At 45.2% G+C, this 21,464-nt stretch overlaps 1 protein-coding gene across 3 annotated transcripts in view; it reads left to right on the top strand.

Annotated features, from left to right (window-relative positions):
* CREB3L3 (cAMP responsive element binding protein 3 like 3) overlaps positions 1 to 21,464 on the top strand; it is a 673,320-nt gene that overhangs the window by 634,055 nt on the left and 17,801 nt on the right. Inside the window, exon 9 of one of the 3 annotated variants that reach the window (XM_073594681.1) lies at positions 6,022 to 7,126. The exons of the other annotated variants lie outside the window; for them this stretch is intronic. Within the exon in view, the coding sequence (XP_073450782.1) occupies positions 6,022 to 6,453 (432 nt within the window). The 3' untranslated portion in view covers positions 6,454 to 7,126. Of the gene's footprint in view, positions 1 to 6,021; positions 7,127 to 21,464 lie in introns of those variants that run through there. 3 annotated transcript variants of the gene reach the window in all.

Below are 21,464 nucleotides of genomic sequence, written 5' to 3'. Positions count from 1 at the left end.
TTCTGGTGGTGTACACAGTACGCAATACATACAGTGCACCCATAGTTGTTGTTAAACTTCTGTTGGTGTACACAGTATCGTGCACCCCTAGTGCAGTTGCTACAACTTTCCTGGTGGTGTACACAATACATACAGTGCACCCATAGTTGTTATTATACTTCTGTTGGTGTACACAGTACCGTGCACCCCTAGTGCAGTTGCTACTACTTTCCTCGTGGTGTACACAATACACACAGAGCACACATAGTTGTTATTACACTTCTGTTGGTGTATACAGTAGCGTGCACCCCTAGTGCAGTTGCTACCACTTTCCTGGTGGTGTACACAATACACACATAGTTGTTATTAAACTTCTGTTGGTGTACACAGTACTGTGCACCCCTAGTGCGGTTGCTACTACTTTCCTGGTGGTGTACACAATATATACAATGCACCCATAGTTGTTATTACACTTCTATTGATATACACAGTACCATGCACCCCTAGTGCAGTTGCTACTACTTTCCTGGTGGTGTACACAGTATATAATACAGTGTAGTGTTTTTTTGCTAAACAAAATTTACAGCATGTCCAGAAGGCCACCAAGGAGAGGCAGATGCTCACAGGCCAATAAAAGAGGGCAAGCAGGCTCTGTATCTACAGCCAACAGTGCTGGTCGTGGACACGGTGCATCCTCAGCACGTGGCCGTGGGGCACGCTTGTCCTTTTTTCCTGCAGCTGGCCATCTTATTTTGCCACAACATGCAGAAAAGTTGGTGGAATGGATAACAAGGCCCTCCTCATTCTCGGTCACCCAGGCTCAGAGTAGTTTGCCTGCCAATGCAGCTGCCAAATCGGCCTATTCCATCGGCTCCATGTCAACAGTCACTCCTTCCCTAGCCCCACCATCATGCACAGAGGAGTCACCCGAACTATTCGACCACAGTGTCGAGTACATATGCTGCAGGAGGATGCGCAGCGATTTGAAGGCTCCGATGATGGTACCCAGGTTGAGGAAGGGAGTAACGTCAGCCTAGAGAGAGGGGGTGCCCAAGAAGGTCAAAAAACTGGCAGTCATGTTCCCCCAGCTGCAGCATACTGCCAAGTTTGCTCCAGTGATGAGGGAGGGGATGATGAGGTCACTGACTCAACTTGGGTGCCTGATAGAAGAGAGGAGGAGGAGGAGGCATATCTCCAACGAGGTAGGATGCCCCCCAGGGGGCAGCTTAAGGGCAGCCACCCTATTGCATCACACCGCAGAGCTAAGCAGGTGCATATATTTTAAAAGTTCTTTGGTGTGGGACTTTTTTGACACGTGTACAGCAGATCGCACCGTTGCTGTTTGCAACATATGTCTGAAGCGTATCAAGCGGGGACAAAACAGCAGCCGCTTGAGCACACATGCTTGACCAGACGTATGACGACCTCCCATGCAGTCCATTGGCAACAGCACTTAAGAGACCCACATCAAAGAACAAGCCGGACCTCTCCTTGCTCCTCATCAGCTGGGATCTCCAACCCCACTATACCTTCAGTCCTCTCAGAAACCTTCACTGAGAGGAATGAAGGTATAGAAATAGGTGTCCCAAGTACTTGCAGCCAATCTGCTAGCGGTACATCAACATCGGATTTTAGCAGGCAAATTTCCCTACCCCAGTTGCTAAACTGTCAAAAGAAATTCGGTCCCAGCCATCCACATGCTTAGCGTCTGAATGCTAGCTTGGCCAAATTGCTAGCATTGCAACTGCTGCCTTTTCAGCTTGTAGACTCTGCCCCCTTTCGTGAATTTGTGGAATGTGCGGTACCTCCGTGGCAGGTTCCCAAACGGTTCCCAAACGCCATTTCTTTTCACGGAAGGCCATTCCGGCTCTCCACCAGCATGTGGAAGGCAATGTCTTGACTTCGTTGGACAGGGCGGTCAGCAGTAAGGTGCATATTACTGCTGACTCATGGTCCAGCAGGCATGGACAGGGACGTTACCTTTCTTTCACGTCTCACTGGGTAACTCTGCTGGCAGCTGCCAAGGATGCAGGACAGGGTTAAGTATTGTTGGAGCTTGTTCCGCCACCACACTTCCAAAATGCTAGTGGTGATTCTGCCACAGCTCTCTCCTCCACCACCTCCTCTTCTTCCTCTATGGCCTCTTCCTCTGCAGATTTCTCCTCTGAACCAGCGGTGCTCTGTAGGCGTTCAAGGGGCTACGCAAACTCTCAGGTAAAAAGATGCCATGCGGTGCTTGAGTTGGTCTGCTCAGAGGACAGGAGCCACACTGGGGCAGAGATTCTGGCAGCTCTGCAGGGGCAGGCTCAGAGGTGGTTGATGCCACGCCAGCTTCAGCCAGGAATGGTTGTACGCGACAATGGCACCAACCTCCTCTCCGCCCTCCGACAGGGACACTTGACCCATGTTCCCTGTTTGGCTCACGTCCTGAATTTGGTGTTGCAGAGGTTCTTGAGCAGGTACCCAGGCTTACAGGATCTCCTGAGGCAGGCCAGGAAAGTCTGTGTGCATTTCCGCCGGTCATATAATGCCAGTGCTCGGCTGGCTGACATTCAAAGAGAATGCAACCTGCCCAAGAACCGCCTCATTTGTGACATGCCCACCAGGTGGAACTCAACGTTGGCAATACTGCAGCGACTGCACGCACAGCAGAGGGCCATCAATGAGTACCTGTGTGAGTATGGCACCAGGACAGGGTCAGGGGAGCTTGGATTTTTTTTGCCACGCCAGTGGCTGCTGATCAAGGATGCATGCACTGTCCTGTCACCATTTGAGGAGGCCACGAGGATAGTGAGCAGTGACAATGCATGCATCAGTGATACTGTCCTTCTTGTCTTCCTATTGGAGCACACACACTTTTTGAATAATGGACAGGGCACTTGAGGCAAAACAACGGGAGGAAGAGGAGGACTTCCTTACCTCCCAAGGCCCCCTTTATCCAGATACTAATATTCCTGCAGGCCCGCCGATCACACAGGAAGAAGAAGAGGAGGAGGAGGATTGTGTCAGCATGGAGGTGGAGGATAACACTCAACATCAGCAGCAATCTTCAAGGCATCATTTGCAGTCCCCAGAATCCCATGCAGTTGTACTTGGCTGGGAGGAGGTGGTTGAGGATCATGTGATCCTTAGTGACCCAGAGGACTCCGGATCGAATGCCTCTGCAAATCTACACTGCATGGCCTTGCAGGGATCATTACTGGCTGGCAACGCTTCTTGATCCACATTACAAGGGTAAGGTTGCAGAACTTATCCAGCCTTCGCAGAGGGAGCAGAGGATGAAACATCTTCGGGAGGCCTTGCAAAAAGGTTTGTGCAATGCGTTTCCAGAGCCTGGGAGGTTAAAATTTCCTGGTGCTGGACAACGTGTTGCTGAGGCTTCGTTCAGTCACAGAAAGAGCGGTGGAGAAGGTGGCCGGCTGACCAATGCCTTCAGGCAATTCTTCAGTCCTCAGCGCCCAGGTCTGATCGGTTCCAGCAACCATCGCCAGCGTCTGAATTACATGTGCAGAAATATCTAGGGGCAAGATCAGACCTGGAGACCTTTCCACCAGAACATCCACTAGGTTACTGGGTCTTGAAGATGGACCACTGGCCAGAGCTTGCTCAATATGCAATTGAGCTACTGGTCTGTCCTGCATCCAGAGTTCTTTCTGAACGCACATTCAGTGCTGCTGGAGGCTTTGTAACCGATCGGCTCACATTCATAAAAATGAATCAGTCTTGGATCACCAGCTACCAATCACCTGATGCTGGTGTAACCGAATTATTTTTCTATGGACGTGGGATCCCTTGAAGATTGCATATGCTGAGTGACTATCCTATTATGCTGAGTGTCTTATTTCTCCTCAATTTTCATGATAGCTTCTAAGAATATTTTCGGTTCAGGGCACCACCACCACTACCCAAGTGCCAATTTTTTTGCCCCTGTTTAACAGTTTAAATTACAATGTGTTGTGCCACCACCACCACATAGTTGGTGAGGTTGAAAAAACACACAAGTCCAACCTATGTGTGTGATTTATATGTCAGTATTACATTGTATATCTCTGTATGTTGTGGTCGTTCAGATGCTTATCTAATAGTTTTTATCAATGCCCCCCGCTGAGACCACCACCTGTGGAAGGGATTTCCACATCCTTGCCGCTCCTATGCCCCGTACACACGGTCGGACATTGATCGGACATTCCGACAACAAAATCCTAGGATTTGTTCTGGCGGATGTTGGCTCAAACTTGTTTTGCGTACACACGGTCGCACAAAGATGTCGGAATTTCCGATCGCCAACAACACGGTGACGTCCACCACGTACGACGAGACTAGAAAAGGCCAGTTCAGAACCAAGCGCAGCACCCTTTGGGCTCCTTTTGCTAATCTCGTGTTAGTAAAAGTTTGGTGAGAGACGATTCACGCTTTTTCAGACTCGTGGCTTTCAGATCGTTTTCTGCTGTTCAGTTTGTGCTTGTATGTTTGTATCTGCTCTTCAGTGCATGCAAGCAAGTTCCGCGTGACTTAGTCATTGTGTTCTTGTGCGTTTGTTACTGTTTTTCAGGTCGCTCTTCACAGGCCTTGCTGTTCTTCAGTGCATTCTGTTACTTCGTTCTGAGCAGCCGACCGTTTTCTAGCCATGTTGCGTATACGTACTCCTCGTAGAGTTCGTGCTGTGCGGGGGCTTGGTGTTGGGGTCCTGACCTTGACACAAGTCCAGTCCATGAACAGGGTGGGGAGGAGTTCATGGACCAAGAACTGGTTGCTTCAGCGTGACCAGTTCTCTCATATGCCTTTGCTCCGTGAGATCCGTGAGAATAATCCTGATGATTTCAGGAACTCTCTCAGGATGACGGACCCTGTATTTCACTGTCTGCTGGCTTTGCTGACCCCCTATATCAGCAGGCAGGATACCTGCATGAGGCAAGCCATCACTCTGGAGCAGAGGCTCGTCGCTACCCTGCAGTACTTGGCGACATGGAGAAGCCTGCAGGACCTCAAGTTCTTGACAGGCATCTCCCCCCAGGCTCTGGGGATCATTATCCCAGAGACCTGTTCTGCCATCATCCAGGTCCTGCAGAAGGAGTATATGAAGGCAAGATTTTTATCCTTTAATATCACATTTTATTGTATTTAATGTTTGCTAATATATTGTATTTCTCTCCTCATTCCCTAATTACCATGAGTGTAATATGCTGTGAATGTCCCCTTTGTTCTCATTCATGCTGGATTTTTATGTAATTATTTTTTTTTCCTTCATACGTATTTGCCTTCACTAACCTCCCCAGCATGCTCTCCTGCCCTATATTCACCTCATGTAGTCACTTAACAATGTATTTTATCAGCTCCATAGTAGTGCTTTACCCCAAACACCCCCTAAAATGTTTAGAAATGTGATTTGTGCTTTAAATTCAGGCAGAGTGCCAGAGGCTTTTTTTTTTGGTGTCCCCAAATCATTTTTATTAACCCTCCCTCCCCCCAACTGCTAAGTCAGCTGATCCCAATTCTCTATCTGTCCTCAATCATCTATCTGCTGACTTTGCCAAACCCATACACACTATACCCAGCTCTTTTGTGGTCAGATGGATGAATTCCCCAAAGCATGTAGTGCAAGGGCCTGCCTGTATACTTTCAAATGGTACTGTTGAAAGTTTTGGTATCCTATTATTATCTTGATAGGCAATAGCAGAATGTCCAAATGTGCTCAAATGTGTACAGTGTGTATTTATATCTTTGTATTATGACACTTCTTACCTGTCCAGTGGGCTGCCAATAGTGTAACTAAGGAGGGGCTGTTCCAAGTAATACCCTGTATTTAGGCATTCATCTCTCAATGAAGTGGAGAGGGTTACCTGTCCAAGATCCCCCCCCCCCCCCCATAATGTTAGAAATGGCCCATGAGAGGGGGGGGGGGAATATGATAGGTGTACCTTATACTTTGTTGTTGTAAAATTCCCCTTAATAAATGTTATCTTGGCCAAGAATGTTTGTGTCTAATCTGCTTGCCATGTTTATGTGCAAAAATACAATTTTTTTTTTTGTTTTCCTCAACAGTTCCAACAGCCTTCCACGCCACAGGAATGGCAGACTGTGGCCTCCCACTTTGCCCAGCGGTGGGACTTTCCTAACTGCAGAGGGGCAATTGATAGGAAACACGTCCACATCGTCCCACCACCCAACTCGGGGTCGTACTATTATAATTACAAGGGGTTCAATAGTATTGTGATGTTGGCGGTGGTGTCGGCTAATTACGACTTCTTGTATGTGGACGTGGGGAAGAATGGCCGGATGTCCGATGGTGGAGTCATCGCCCAGACGGAGTTTTACAGGCGTAAAACTGAGGCCGGAATTCTACATGAAACAACCCTGACGGCGCTTGAAAGTGGCCGTCTTGGCTTGCCCTCCCTGAGTGCCCATGATGTCTGGTTAAGATACTTTGAGTTCTTTGCGGGTAGGGGGCCCATCAATATGCCAGACAATTTGTGAAGCCTTTATCAAATAAAAAAAAAAAAAAGCTAATCTTTGGTGACATTTACTACTTGTGTTTGTTTTAGCTGACCCTGACAGCAATGTGGGGAGTCCTGAAAATGGCTTGATTGTGTAACCTTATACAAAGCACTGTTGGGTGTTATTTACTAAAGGCGTAGACACTTTGCACTACAAGTGCACTTGAAACTGCACTGAAACTGCACTTGTAGTGCAAAGAGGATTTGCCCTTAGGAAATAACCCCCATTTTCACAGAAAACAGCAATTACATCACCACAAAAGTGTTGTAGCGTTGAGACAATAATCCACACATTCTTGAATAACAATCTTTTTAATACCTGCACAATCACATGTGCATTTAGAAAAGGTTTTAAAAACAAACCAACATGTTTGTTGTATAACAATTTTTGGGGTAACATTATCAAAAATAGAAATGTCCATTTAAGATAAAAACAGGCCTGTGTAAAACCAACAAGAAAGACAAAAAACTTGAACTTACAAAGTTCACATATGGTAAAACTTGAAGGCAATATCAGACATGAGTATTTAGGAACTGTGTTTGATATTGCGTTCAGATGGAGTGAAGTCACCCCTTGAAAAGCCAAATTTGGAAAGTGCACACCAATTTACGAATGTCAACATGTGCTAGCTGCCATCACGGGAGATCAAGGGACGTGTTTTGGGGGAGCAACTCCTTCCTCACAGCTACTTTATTATTGAGGAAGGGTTGCACCCCCAAAACGCGTCCATTGATCTCCCTTGATGGCAGATAGCACATGTTGGCACACTGTGTGCATCCTCCAAATTTGGCTGTTCTAAACATCGCTAAAACATTTTTAAGATTGTAGCACACAAAAAAAACAAAGTGATTTTGCGGGGTTTTAAATTCGCCCCAAAACATCAATGATGTTATTATTTTTTTGAATAACATCATTGATTTTTTTCTTGAGGTTTTCCAATTTTAAATTACACCCCATGATCTCCCTGATCAGGATCTGGGCACTTTCTGATGTGAAAGGATCTCGATCCACAACATCACAATCACCTAAAAAGAGAGAAAACAAACAAAAACAGGTATCAAAAATCTGCCGGCATCCATCTCTTACCTGAGCCTGTGGTCGCAGACACACACCTGTTGTGGTGTCAATTTCCACCACGTCTTCTTCCTCCTCCTGCTCAGCTTGGGTTGGGGGTATTTCCCCTTCTTCCAGAGGTGGGGGGTCTGTGGTCTCCTCGGATGAGGGGTGTCCTCCGAATCTTTTCTCCCCTATGTAAAACAAAAATGGTATAATTAGCACACAGATATTTGATGGCCAAAATCTAAAGATGAAACATTGCTTGGAAGTGGGGTACAATTGTCTATTTGGGCAGAGTTCCAAGATGTAGCATTTTTATTGTCCTTTGTCAAGCTTCAATACTTTACCTGTCTTGTACAAGCTTCACAGATGGAGACACCCCTATGGTATACACTGGAGCACCTGTGTGGGCCCCCTAATAAAAAGGGTGTTTTTGTGTCCCACACTAGTGCTCCAGCGTCCAGATGTCTAAACAGCTGCTGAGTATCCTCTCCTTACACAGAATCTAGTTTGCATTTCATTCTAGTAACCAACCCATCTATACAACCAAATATTTTTCATACAAGTAGGCCCTAAAAAATGTTGGCAAATGCATATGGCCTAAACAATGGTGTTTTATAGGCCGAAAGAAAAAGGTTTGATACGAACGAATAATGGGCCCATGAACATTAAATTTGCCATTTTAAACTGTACAACACTTAAGAAAAGCATATGGAGCAGCACGAACGTAATAAACACAAAAAGAATAGGAACACAGCACAACTACTTACTTTTTTGCAGCACTCTCCGGATCTTTCTGTACTGCTCGGGCTCTCTTAATTTCAGGTCCGACCACCGTTTCCTGAGCTGATCTTTCGATCGTCGTACCCGAAATTCCGGTGCAGACTTTTGACCACTTTCGCCGTGATCTTGTCCTTTCTGATATTGGGTTTGGGGTAAGGTCCATACTTCCCGTCATAGTTGTCCTTCTTCAGGATGTCCACCATCTCCAACATCTCCCCAAAGGACATATTTGTGGCCTTAAATCGTCTCCTTCTGGATCGGGACGTTTCCGGATCCGGGCTTTCCTCCTCCTCGTTGCTATAATTAGCACGCACCTGCTCTGACTCCGCCATGTGCTCTTCACCCACTGCGCCGAACGAAAAGGGGCGGGGAATAGACTAGAAAGAACGTCAGGGGCGGGCGGAGTTACACGCATGCGCAGTGTGTATAAAGCGTAACACGTGTACGTATTACGTACGATCTGTGAGTGGAGGAAGGAGCATTGGAGGCGCCGATCGTAATAACGAAGGTAAGAGACAAACTTGGACCTATACTGCTTCTAGATTGAGGCCTATATTGTAACAAGATTAGGAGAGTTTTGGCTGACATTAGGGTTTGTCTTGTGTTGTGTCTTGCAGTTAAAATGGATATCTTGAATGATACAGACTTCATGGCAATATTCATTGACATGTTCAGGGAGCTGCCTTGTCTGTGGGAGATCAACCACCCACATTATAGGAACCAAACAAAGAGGAAGGCAGCGCTGGATCAATTGTTGGAAATTGTGAAGCAGGTGATCCCCAAGGCAGACATCACATATTTGAAGATCCTAATTGGTGGCCTGAGGAGCACATATGTAAGGGAGCGCCAGAAAGTCCAGGATTCGCAGAGATCCGGAGCAGTAGATGACATCTATGTCCCCAGGATGTGGTACTATGACAGGCTGCATTTTCTGGCAGGCCAGACTGAACCCAGGCCATCACTCTCCAGTCTTCCTTCCACGCTTCCTTCCCCCCCAGCTGAGGCTTCTGACGCCCAACCTGGGCCTTCCAGGCAACAACATGTGGAGGAGCCCAGATTGAGCCAGGTATAGCATTCCTCTAAATAGTTCAGGTTGTCCAATCAATGATGTTAACTAGATGTTAGTTTGGAGTACTAATTTAGGATTGCGATTGATGATGCAAAACATTAAACCATGTCCCTTTTTCATACACAGGGAAGTCGCAGCCAGGAGGTGGCCGGGCCAAGCAGGCTGCCTGATATGCCGGTCCCTCCCCTACACCTACAAAGAGAAAGTGGCAGGAAGAGGAGTACCCTAGAGGAGGCTGCCATAGGCCTCTTTTGGAAGGCTACAGAGGCCCTGGGAGCACCACACACCGTGGAGGAGGTCTTTGCTGGCATAATTGCCTGTAAAATGCAGCGGATGGAGAAGGGCCAACAACTCATGTGTGAGTCATTAATTTTGGAGGCTCTCAATAAGGGGTTGAGGGCCCAAATAACATCTGATACCCACCTTTGTGCCCTCACACATGGTCCTCCTCCTCCTCAAGGTCCTCCTCCTCCTCCTTCTCCTCCAGGTCCTACTAGTCCTCCTCCTCCTCCAGGTCCTACTCCTCCTCCTGCTACATCTCCAACAGCAGAGCCACAGCCAGGAAAGAAGCGTGGAAGGAAGACCAGAAAGTGATGGCCATGGGTTTAGTCTGGTCGGCCAAAAGATGCAGCCTCTTGTGGTACCACAGCCTGGGGACACAGATGTCATCTGCTGCTTTCCGGATCTCTGGGACTTCTGGACCAGACTGCACTTCCTTACATATGGACTCCTCAGGCCACCAATTTTGATGTTTAAGAATTGATGTCTGCCCTGGGGGTCCAAGGCTTCGCTAATTTCTCCTGTTTATCCAGTGTTGCCTCCCTCTTTGTTTGGTTCTGATCCCTTAATAAAGGATTTTTGGTTTCAATTCTACTTGCCTATGTGTGTTTTCCTTCTAAAAGGACAGTTTGTTTGTGAGGATTCAGGTACATTTCAAAAATACAATGTGAAATTAACAAGGGACACCAACACTAAACAATCTCCTTGAGATTAAATAATACAAGATAATAATGGTGTTGTGGTAACTTGACACACAAAACACACACACAAATATTCTGGAGTAAAACTAAAATAAAACAAAGATCAGCCTAAAATAAAAAATAAATCTGCCTTTAAAAAAAAACAACACAAACATATTTTTGTGAGATGTGACAAATCAAAATATATTAAGGGAATCCCGATAAATAATAAAGAAATAAGTTTGTGAGAAGTCTGTGTGAATATGATCAGCAAAACTACTTAATTCTTCTCACATTATAAAGAAGAAGAGAGTGCGCTGTATTAAACCATTTTTAACATTGCAGCGTGACGAAAGTGCTGTATCCATTGCGAACGCTAAGTTTACCAGACCGAGCTGTTCCGTGTCGGAATTTCTTCTGAGCATGCGTGGCACTTTGTGCGTCGGAACAGGCCACACACAGTCGGAATTGACGCGATCGGATTTTGTTGTCGGAAAATTTTATAGCCTGCTCTCAAACTTTGCGTGTCGGAAAATCCGATAGTAAATGTCCGATAGAGCCCACACACGGTCGGAATTTCCGACAACACGCTCCGATCGGACATTGTCCATCGGAAAATCCGACCGTGTGTACGGGGCATTACAGTAAAGAACCCTCTACATAGCTTAAGGTTTTATCTCTGGCGTTGATCCCCTTTTTAATGCATGCCAATATTCTGTTTGCTTTGTTAGCAGCTTGGCATTGCATGCCATTGCTGTGCCTATTATCTACTAGGACCCCCAGGTCCTTTTTCATCCTAGATTCCCCCAGAGGTTCATATTTTTGCCACCCAAATGCATTATTTTACATTTTTCTACATTGAACTTCATTTGCCATGTAGTTGCCCATCCCATTAATTTGTTCAGACCTTTTTTGCAAGGTTTCCACATCCTGCGGAGAAGTTATTGCCCTGCTTAGCTTAGTAAATACAGAGATTAAACTGTTTACCCCATTACCCCCCATTACCTCCAGGTTGTTTAGGAACAAATTAAATAGGATTGGTCCCAGCACAGAACCCTGGGGGACCCCACTACCCACCCCTGACCATTCTAAGTACTCCTCATTTATCACCACCCTCTGAACTCGCCCTTTTAGCTAGTTTTCAATCCATGTACTCACCCTATGGTCCTTGCCAACAGACCTTATTTTGTACAGTAAACGTTTATGGGGAACTGTGTCAAATGCTTTTGCAAAATCCAGATACACCACATCTACGGGCCTTCCTTTATCTAGAGGGCAACTCACCTTCTCATAGAAGGTTAATAGATTGGTTTGGCAAGAACGATTCTTCATGAATCCATGCTGATTACTGCTAATGATACCGTTTCTCATTACTAAAATCTTGTATATAGTCCCTTATCCCCTCCAAGAGTTTGCATACTATTGATGTTAAGCTAACTGGTCTGTAATTCCCAGGGATGTATTTTGGGCCCTTTTTAAATATTGGTGCTACATTGGCTTTTCTCCAATCAGCTGGTACCATTCCAGTCAGTAGACTGTCAGTAAAAATTAGGAACAATGGTCTGGTATTTACTTGACTGAGTTCCCTAAGTACCCTTGGGTGCAAGCCATCTGGTGATTTATTAATGTTAAGTTTCCCAAGTCTAATTTTCATTCTGTCCTCTGTTAACCATGGAGGTGCTTCCTGTGATGTGTCATAGTTACATAGTAGGTGAGGTTGAAAAAAGACACAAGTCCATCAAGTCCAACCTATGTGTGTGATTATGTGTCAGTATTACATTACATATCCCTGTATATTGCGGTCATTCAGGTGATTATTTAATAGTTTCTTGAAGCTATCAATGCTCCCCGCTGAGACCACCGCCTGTGGAAGGGAATTCCACATCCTTGCCGCTCTTACAGTAAAGAACCCTCTACGTAGTTTAGGGTTAAACCTCTTTTCTTCTAATTGTAATGAGTGGCCACGAGTCTTATTAAACTCTCTTCTGCGAAAAAGTTTTATCCCTATTGTGGGGTCACCAGTACAGTATTTGTAAATTGAAATCATATCCCCTCTCAAGCGTCTCTTCTCCAGAGAAGTTCAGTGCTCGCAACCTTTCCTCATAACTAAGATCCTCCAGACCCTTTATTAGCTTTGTTGCCCTTCTTTGTACTCGCTCCATTTCCAGTACGTCCCTCCTGAGGACCGGTGCCCAGAACTGGACAGCATACTCCAGGTGCGGGCGGACCAGAGTCTTGTAGAGCGGGAGAATTATCGTTTTATCTCTGCAGTTGATCCCCCTTTTAATGCATGCCAATATTCTGTTTGCTTTATTAGCAGCAGCTTGGCATTGCATGCCATTGCTGAGCCTATCATCCACTAGGACCCCCAGGTCCTTTTCCATCCTAGATTCCCCCAGAGGTTCTCCCCCCAGTGTATAGATTGCATTCATATTTTTGCCACCCAAATGCATTATTTTACATTTTTCTACATTGAACCTCATTTGCCATGTAGTCGCCCACCCCATTAATTTGTTCAGGTCTTTTTGCAAGATTTCCACATCCTGCGGAGAAGTTATTGCCCTGCTTAGCTTAGTATCGTCTGCAAATACAGAGATTGAACTGTTTATCCCATCCTCCAGGTCGTTTATGAACAAATTAAATAGGATTGGTCCCAGCACAGAACCCTGGGGAACCCCACTACCCACCCCTGACCATTCTGAGTACTCCCCATTTATCACCACCCTCTGAACACGCCCTTGTAGCCAGTTTTCAATCCATGTACTCACCCTATGGTCCATGCCAACGCACCTTATTTTGTACAGTAAACGTTTATGGGGAACTGTGTCAAATGCTTTTGCAAAATCCAGATACACCACGTCTACGGGCCTTCCTTTATCTAGATGGCAACTCACCTCCTCATAGAAGGTTAATAGATTGGTTTGGCAAGAACGATTCTTCATGAATCCATGCTGATTACTGCTAATGATATCATTCTTATTACTAAAATCTTGTATATAGTCCCTTATCATCCCCTCCAAGAGTTTACATACTATTGATGTTAGGCTAACTGGTCTGTAATTCCCAGGGATGTTTTTTGGGCCCTTTTTAAATATTGGTGCTACATTGGCTTTTCTCCAATCAGCTGGTACCATTCCAGTCAATAGACTGTCTGTAAAAATTAGGAACAACGGTCTGGCAATCACCTGACTGAGTTCCCTAAGTACCCTCGGATGCAAGCCATCTGGTCCCGGTGATTTATTAATGTTAAGTTTCTCAAGTCTAATTTTAATTCCGTCCTCTGTTAACCATGTAGGTGCTTCCTGTGTTGTGTCATGAGGATAAACACTGCAGTTTTGGTTACTGAAGCCCCCCGATTCACTCGTGAAGACTGAGGAGAAGAATAAATTCAATACCTTTGCCATCTCCCCATCCTTTGTAACCAGATGTCCTTCCTCATTCTTTATGGGGCCAATATGGTCTGTCCTCCCTTTTTTACTGTTTACATACTTAAAGAATTTCTTGGGATTTTTTTTGCTCTCCTCCGCTATGTGTCTTTCATGTTCTATCTTAGCCATCCTAATTGCACCCTTACATTTCTTATTGCATTCTTTATAAATTCTGAATGCTGTGGATGATCCCTCAACCTTGTATTTTTTGAAGGCCTTCTCCTTTGCTTTTATATGCATTTTTACATTGGAGTTAAGCCATCCAGGATGTTTGTTCGCTCTTTTAAATTTATTACCCAATGGGATACATAGGCTAATGCCCTTATTTAATATGCTCTTAAAGCAAACCCATCTCTCCTCCGTATTCTTTGTTCCTAATATTTTGTCCCAATTTATGCCTTTTAGCAAGGTTTGTAGTTTAGGGAAGTTGGCTCTTTTGAAATTCAGTGTCTTTGTGTTCCCTTCATGTCTCCTATTTGTGTGATTTATACTGAAACTAATTGACCTGTGATCGCTGTTACCTAAATTGCCCCATATTTCCACATCTGTTATCAGGTCTGTATTGTTGGTAATCAGTAGATCTAGTAATGTTTTATTTCTAGTTGGTGCGTCTACCATCTGACCCATAAAATTGTCCTGCAAGACATGAGGAGTGTCATGAGGATAAACACTGCAGTTTTGGTTACTGAAACCCCCCGATTCCCTCGTGAAGACTGAGGAGAAGAATAAATTCAATACTTTAGCCATCTCCTCATCCTTTGTAACCAGATTTCCTTCCTCATTCTTTATGGGGCCAATATGGTCTGTCCTCCCTTTTTTACTGTTTACATACTTGGATTTTTTTTGCTCTCCTCCGCTATGTGTCTTTCATGTTCTATCTTAGCCGTCCTTATTGCACCCTTATATTTCTTGTTGTATTCTTTATAAAGTCTGAATGCTGTTGATCCCTCAACCTTGTATTTTTTGAAGGCCTTCTCCTTTGCTTTTATATGCATTTTTACTTTGGACTTAAGCCATCTAGGACTTTTGTTCGCTCTTTTAAATGTATTACCAATGGAATGCATTGGATAATGCCCTTATTTAATATGCTCTTAAAGCAAACCCATCTATCTTCCATGTTCCTTATATTTTATCCCAATTCATGCCTTCTAACAAGGTTCGTAGTTTAGGGAAGTTGGCTCTTTTGAAATTCAGTGTCTTTGTATTCCCCTTATTTTTCCTATTTGTGTGATTTATACTGAAGCCAATTGACCTGTGATCACTGTTACCTAAATTGCCCCGTATTTCCACATCCGTGATCAGGTCTGTATTGTTGGTAATCAGTAGATCCAGTAACGCTTTATTTCTAGTTGGTGCCTCTACCATCTGACCCATAAAATTGTCCTGGAAGACATTTAGGAACTGGCGAGCCTTAGATGAATGCACGGTTCCCTCCACCCAGTCTGTCTGGATAGTTAAAATCCCCCATTATAACACTGTCCATCCTTGCTGTTAATCCAAGTTGTGATAGGAGATCTGTCTCCCCTTCCTCCCTCGGGTTAGGGGGCCTATAGCATACTCCCAGTATTATTGTCCCCTTAGCTTCATCCCTTTGGAGCTCTAAGGATTTCACCGCCTCCCTAGCTCCCAGATGTCATCTCTCACATTCACTTGTACATTATTCTTGATATGTAGGCATACTGCTCCCCCTTTTTTACCCTCTCTATCCTTGCGATAAAAGGGTATACCCTTGAATATATGCCAGCCAATCAAAATCCAAATCCTCCTCGTACAACAGTATCTTTAGTTCACCCATCTTGACCAATTGGCTCCTGGCATTGGTGAACATGCCATGTAGTTTACCACCACCGCCTAAGGCCCAATTTTTATGCCCCTGTTTAATAGGGGCGCGTAATTACAATTTTTGATCTAATATTTCACAGCAGGGCCTGTTCCTGTGCTCAACAAAAGTATCTGTGAGGCTTTACAGTGTTGTGCCACCACCACCACCGCCTAAGGCCCAATTTTTCTGCCCCTGTTTAACAGGGTCATGTCACTACAATTCTTGATATAATATTTCACAGCAGGGCCCGTTCCAGCGTCCACCAAGAGTAACTGAGGGCTTACAGTGTTCTGGTACCACCAACACCTAAGGCCCAATTTGAGAGTGTATAGGGCAGGCCGTATACATATATATACAGGCGGTCCCCTATTTTCAAACATCCGACTTACAAACGACTCCTACTTACAAACTGAGGGAGACAACAGGAAGGGAGAGGAAATCTACCCCTAGGAAGGGAAATTGTCTCCTGTAAGAGTTAATATGGGAAAAAGGTGTCTCCCCACTGATGCTTTATCATCATCCTTGTTTCCCTAAAAACCTAAAATTTTCAAAATCCAATTGTCATTGGGACAGAAAGAGAGGTGAAATCTTCTGAACAGGGGCACAGACAGCAAAACAAATGTTACAGGGGTGATGATAACCCTTCTCTATGTTATCCAAAAAGCTTAAAAATATTTTTTGTCTGGAGCTACACTTACAAAATGTACCTGTTCTAAATTACAAACAGATTAAACTTAAGAACAAACCTACAGTCCCTATCTTGTTTGTAACCTGGGGACCACCTGTATACTGCTGCTGTTCAGAGTATATAAGGCCTGGAGGCCACACGCCTTTTTTTTTTTTTTTTTTTTTTTTTTTTTTTTTAATTTAGGTATTTGAGACCCAAAGGGCCTGGTAATAGGCTGGGGGGGGGCAACATTACATTACAGCCGCAAGCAGTTTTAGATTACTTTTTTTCCTTTAGAAATGTAATTTTGTTCTAAACACAGGGAAAATGCGCCACTTTACAGGCATACTATAGACACCCTCTAGGCACGATATTTAATGGAATATTACATTTTTATTGTTTCACTTTAAGCATTATTAAAATCATTTGCCACCATTGCCGGTCATCAGATGCAGCATGACACTTGCCACCATTGCCTACCACTTGCCACCATTGCCTGTCACCAGATGTAGCCTGTTACTTGCCACCATTACCTGTCACCAGATGTAGCCTCTAGCTTCAAAGCAAGCAGAATATTGGCATGCATTAAAAAGGGGATCAACTCCAGAGATAATACGATAATTCTCCTGCTCTATAAGACTCTGGTCCGGCTGTACCTAGAGTATGCTGTCCAGTCCTGGGCACCAGTCCTCAGGAAGGATGAACTGGAAATGGAGCAAGTACAAAGAAGGGCAACAAAGCTAATAAAGAGTTTGGAGGATATTAGTTATGAAGAAAGGTTGCGAGCATTGAACTTATTCTCTCTGGAGAAGAGACGCTTGAGAGGGGATATGATTTCAGTTTATAAATACCGTACTGGTGACCCCACAATAGGGATAAAACTTTTTTGCGGAAGGGAGTTTAACAAGACACGTGGCCACTCATTAAAATTTGAAGAAAAGAGGTTTAACGTTTAACTACGTAGAGAATTCTTTATTGTAAGAGCGGCAAGGATGTGGAATTCCCTTCCACAGGCGGTGGTCTCAGCGGGCAGCCTCGAGTTTAAAAAAACTATTAGATAAGCACTTGAATGACCACAACATACAGGGATATACAATGGAATACTGGCATATAATCACACACATAGGCTGGACTTGATGGACTTGTCTTTTTTCAATCTCACCTACTATGTAACTTGCCACCATTACCTGCCACAAGATGCAGCCTATCACTTGCCACCATTGCCTTTCACTTGCCACCATTACCTGCCACAAGATGCAGCCTATCACTTGCCACCATTGCCTATCACCAGATGCAGCCTGTCACTTGTCACCATTGCCTGCCACAAGATGCATGTTACTTGCCACCATTGCCTGTCATCAGATGCAGCCTGTCACTTGCTACCATTGCTTGTCACTTGCCACCATTGCCTGTCACCAGATGTAGCCTGTCACTTGCCACCATTCCCTATCACCAGATGCAGCCTGTCACTTGCCACCGTTGCCTGCCACAAGATGCAGCATGTTACTTGCCACCATTGCCTGCCACAAGATGCAGCGTGACACTTACCACCATTGCCTGGCACCATTGCCTGCCACTTGCCACCATTGCCTGTCATCAGATACAGCGTGACATTTGCCACCATTGCTTGTCACTTGCCAAATTTGCCTGTCACCAGATGTAGCCTGTCACTTGCCACCATTACCTGAAACAAGATGCAGCAAGGCACTTGCCACCATTGCCTATCACCAGATGCCGCCTGTCACTTGCCACCATTGATTTTCACAAAATGCAGCATGCTACTTGCCACCATTGCCTGCCACTTGCCACCATTGCCTGTCATCAGATGCAGCTTGACACTTGCCACCATTGCCTGTCACCAGATGCAGTGCATTACTCATAGCCTGGCTCTCTCTCCCTCCCCTTCAGCTGGGCATGTTGGGGCTGCAGTTTCCACCTAGGATTGCAATGGGCCAGCCAGTCCTTGAGACTACATGTACCATGATCCTCTTTTCTCCTTCTTTTTGTTTGTTTTACCCTGGCCAATTGGGGGAAAAGGGGGAGAAAACATAGCAGCCGGCTGTCCTGGCAAGCACCTCTTTCAAGAACAGCAGCATGAGGAGGAAAGGGAGGGGGGAAAGAAGAGCCCGCAGCTGCTCTCTCTCCACACACACACAGCCGCTCCGATCTCATGCTGTTCTGCTGCTCGTTGATAGAAGGGGGAATGTGCAGGAAACAGAGCCCTCTTCTGATAGCGGCGCCTCGAGGGGGGAGGAAGGCAGCGCAGTTTCTCCTCCTTTGACCTGCTCCTATCATTTACCGGCTATGAGAGCAAATGGGAGAGGTATTTGCGGCACCTGAGCTTCCACGGCCCCCCCTCTGGCTGAGCTTGCGGCGCCTGGCACCCTAAGCACTCGCCCAGGATCAGCTCTGGACACTGCCCCCCCTCCAACTATAACCTGCATAGAGCAACCACAGCATAGAGACATTAGACTGCTGGACCTGTTGCAGTAAGAAATAAATCCCAACTAACATAGGCCTAAAGGGAGCGAAATTGGAATTGGAGGGCTTAGACTTTATAGGCACGACCATAAGGCATGTATAGTATAAAAAGCTGTAAATTTATTAAACATAGAAAATAGATATAAAAACACATTAACAGCAGAGAACCAGTCCATATAGCAGGGTTACAATAGTATATCCAGTACACAGCCCTGGGAGATAACATCAACGGTTTAGGGATGAGATACCAATCATTCCATAATTAGTTTGTTGAACCCCAGAGAGAGGTTATGTGGTTGTTACAGGTGGTATTGGTGTCGTGGGCTCTACATGTTGCGCGCTTAGCGCTTCTAACGACACCTGATGTAGTGGTAAAAATAGGAGTCCAAATCAGGACAGCTGCTCGGGTAGAAAGCAGCTGTAACCTGACAGGAAACACAAACAACAGAGTTTAAAAGGCCCCACCCTTCCCTCTGTCCCTCAGTTATGACAAAGTATCAAAACCACACCGCTGCCAGAGGGTACATTCTGTGAGAATTAAAACACCACCAACAATTAAGGGTAGGGAAGTAGGCCTGCCGTCCTGGAAGATTTCCTAGAAAACCTGTTACCGGTAAGTGTAACTGGTAATTTTCTCCAGTCATCTTCCAGGACGGCACACCTGAGACGATGAGCAAGAAGTCTAGGCTTACCTTAGGGTGGGACCACCGCCTGTAGGACCTTCCTGCTGAACGCCAAGTCCTGAGGGGACAACAGTTCCACTCTGTAGTGCCTCAGGAAGGTATTTTGGCTCGTCCATGTTGCTGCCTTGCAGATCTGATCAATCGAGGCGCCTACCCTCTCTGCCCAGGATGTCGCCAGTGATCTAGTTGAGTGAGTCTTAAGGTGAGCTGGGACAGGTCTACCCGAGTGCTCGCAAGCTATTGAGATAGTCTGTTTGATCCATCTGGCTATCGTTGGCTTGGAGGCCTGAAGACCCTTTCTCTGGCCACAAAAACTAATTAGTAGATGGTTTGATCTCCTAAACTCTCTCACTCTCTCTAAATGGACCCAAAGACAACATCTAATAAAATTAAATTTTTCTTCCTTATCATTCTTGGGGTTCTGACAAAATGATGGAAGTATAATCTCCTGTGACCTGTGGAAACCCGAGGTCAACTTAAGTAAATATAACGCATCCTGTCTGAGGATTACCCTATCCTCTAGGAGCAACAAAAAGGGCTTTTTAACAGTCAGAGCCTGTAGGTTGCCAACCCTCCTGGCTGTGGTGATGGCCAGAAGGAAGGCCATCTTAAGGGAAAGAAATTTAAATGAAGTTTGAGCCAACGCTTTCCCTAATAACCCAAGATTTTCAAAATCCAATTGTCATTGGGACAGAAAGTGAGGTGAAATCTTCTGAACAGGGGCACAGACAGCAAAACAAATGTTACAGGGGTGATGATAACCCTTCTCTATGTTATCCAAAAAGCTTAAAAATATTTATTGGCTGGAGCTACACTTACAAAATGTACCTGTTCCAAATTACAAACAGATTAAACTTAAGAACAAACCTACAGTCCGTATCTTGTTTGTAACCTGGGGACCGCCTGTATACTACTGCTGTTCAGAGTATATAAGGCCTGGAGGCCCCACACCTTTTTCTTTTATTTACATTTGGGTATTTGAGACCCAAAGGGCCTGGTAATGGGCTGGGGTGGGGGGGGGGGGCAACATTACATTACAGCCGCAATTAGTTTTAGATGACTTTTTTTCCTTTAGAAATGTAATTTTGTTCTAAAATGCGCCTCTTTACAGGCATACTAGACACCCCCCAGACACGATATTTAAAGGAATATTACATTTTTATTGTTTCACTTTAAGCATTATTAAAATCATTTGCCACCATTGCCTGTCACCAGATGCAGCGTGCCACCATCGCCTGCCACAAAATGTAACCTGTTCACTTGCCAATATTGCCTGCCACAAGATGCAGCCTGTCACTTGCCACCATTGCCTGCCACAAAATGCAGCCTTTCACTTGCCACCATTGCCTGCCACAAAATGCAGTCTGTTACTTGCCACCATTGCCTGCCACAAAATGTAGTCTGTGTGGTTGTGGTTGGATTTGGTAGGTAGGACACAGCCACTGCGTTGTCCGAGAAGATTTGTACTTCCCTTCCCCGGACCTGGTCCTCGAAAAAGTTTAACGCCTTTCCGACTGCCAGAAGCTCCCTGAGATTGCCTGTGGGAAACAATCAATAACCGAGGGACAGAGGGAAGGGTGGGGCCTTTTAAACTCTGTTGTTGATTGTGTTTCCTGTCAGGTGAGACCCCTCATCTCTCAGGTGTGTCATCCTGGAAGATGACTGGAGAAAAGTAAATTACTATAAAAAAAATAACGAAATTATTTTTCATGCGATTTATGAGATGCCACAATATGGTATTGTTGATGCTGTCCCCAAGAATTGTAATGTTCTGTGAAACTACTTACAGCTTTAAGGTATCCCCTAAGCATGTAATTTAACCACTTGCCACCAAATCACGTACCTGGTACGTCATTTGACTTCATGGTTGTACCGGGGTGATGCCTGCAGCTGCAGGCATCAACCTGGCACCGTTTTTTAGAGCCGACAGTCGGCTCTCGTGCAATGACAACCGGAGCGGCTAACTAGCCACTCAATTGTGAGTGCAAGCAGTGGGAGGGGACGCCCCCCCTCCCGCTGCCTTCCATGGCTCACTCGGGCTC

This window comes from Aquarana catesbeiana, linkage group LG01 (assembly GCF_042186555.1).
Source record: "Aquarana catesbeiana isolate 2022-GZ linkage group LG01, ASM4218655v1, whole genome shotgun sequence".
Taxonomy (NCBI): Eukaryota; Metazoa; Chordata; class Amphibia; order Anura; family Ranidae; genus Aquarana; species Aquarana catesbeiana.
The sequence above is the reverse complement of the archived record's forward strand: the minus strand, read 5'-3'. Positions and strand labels throughout refer to the sequence as shown.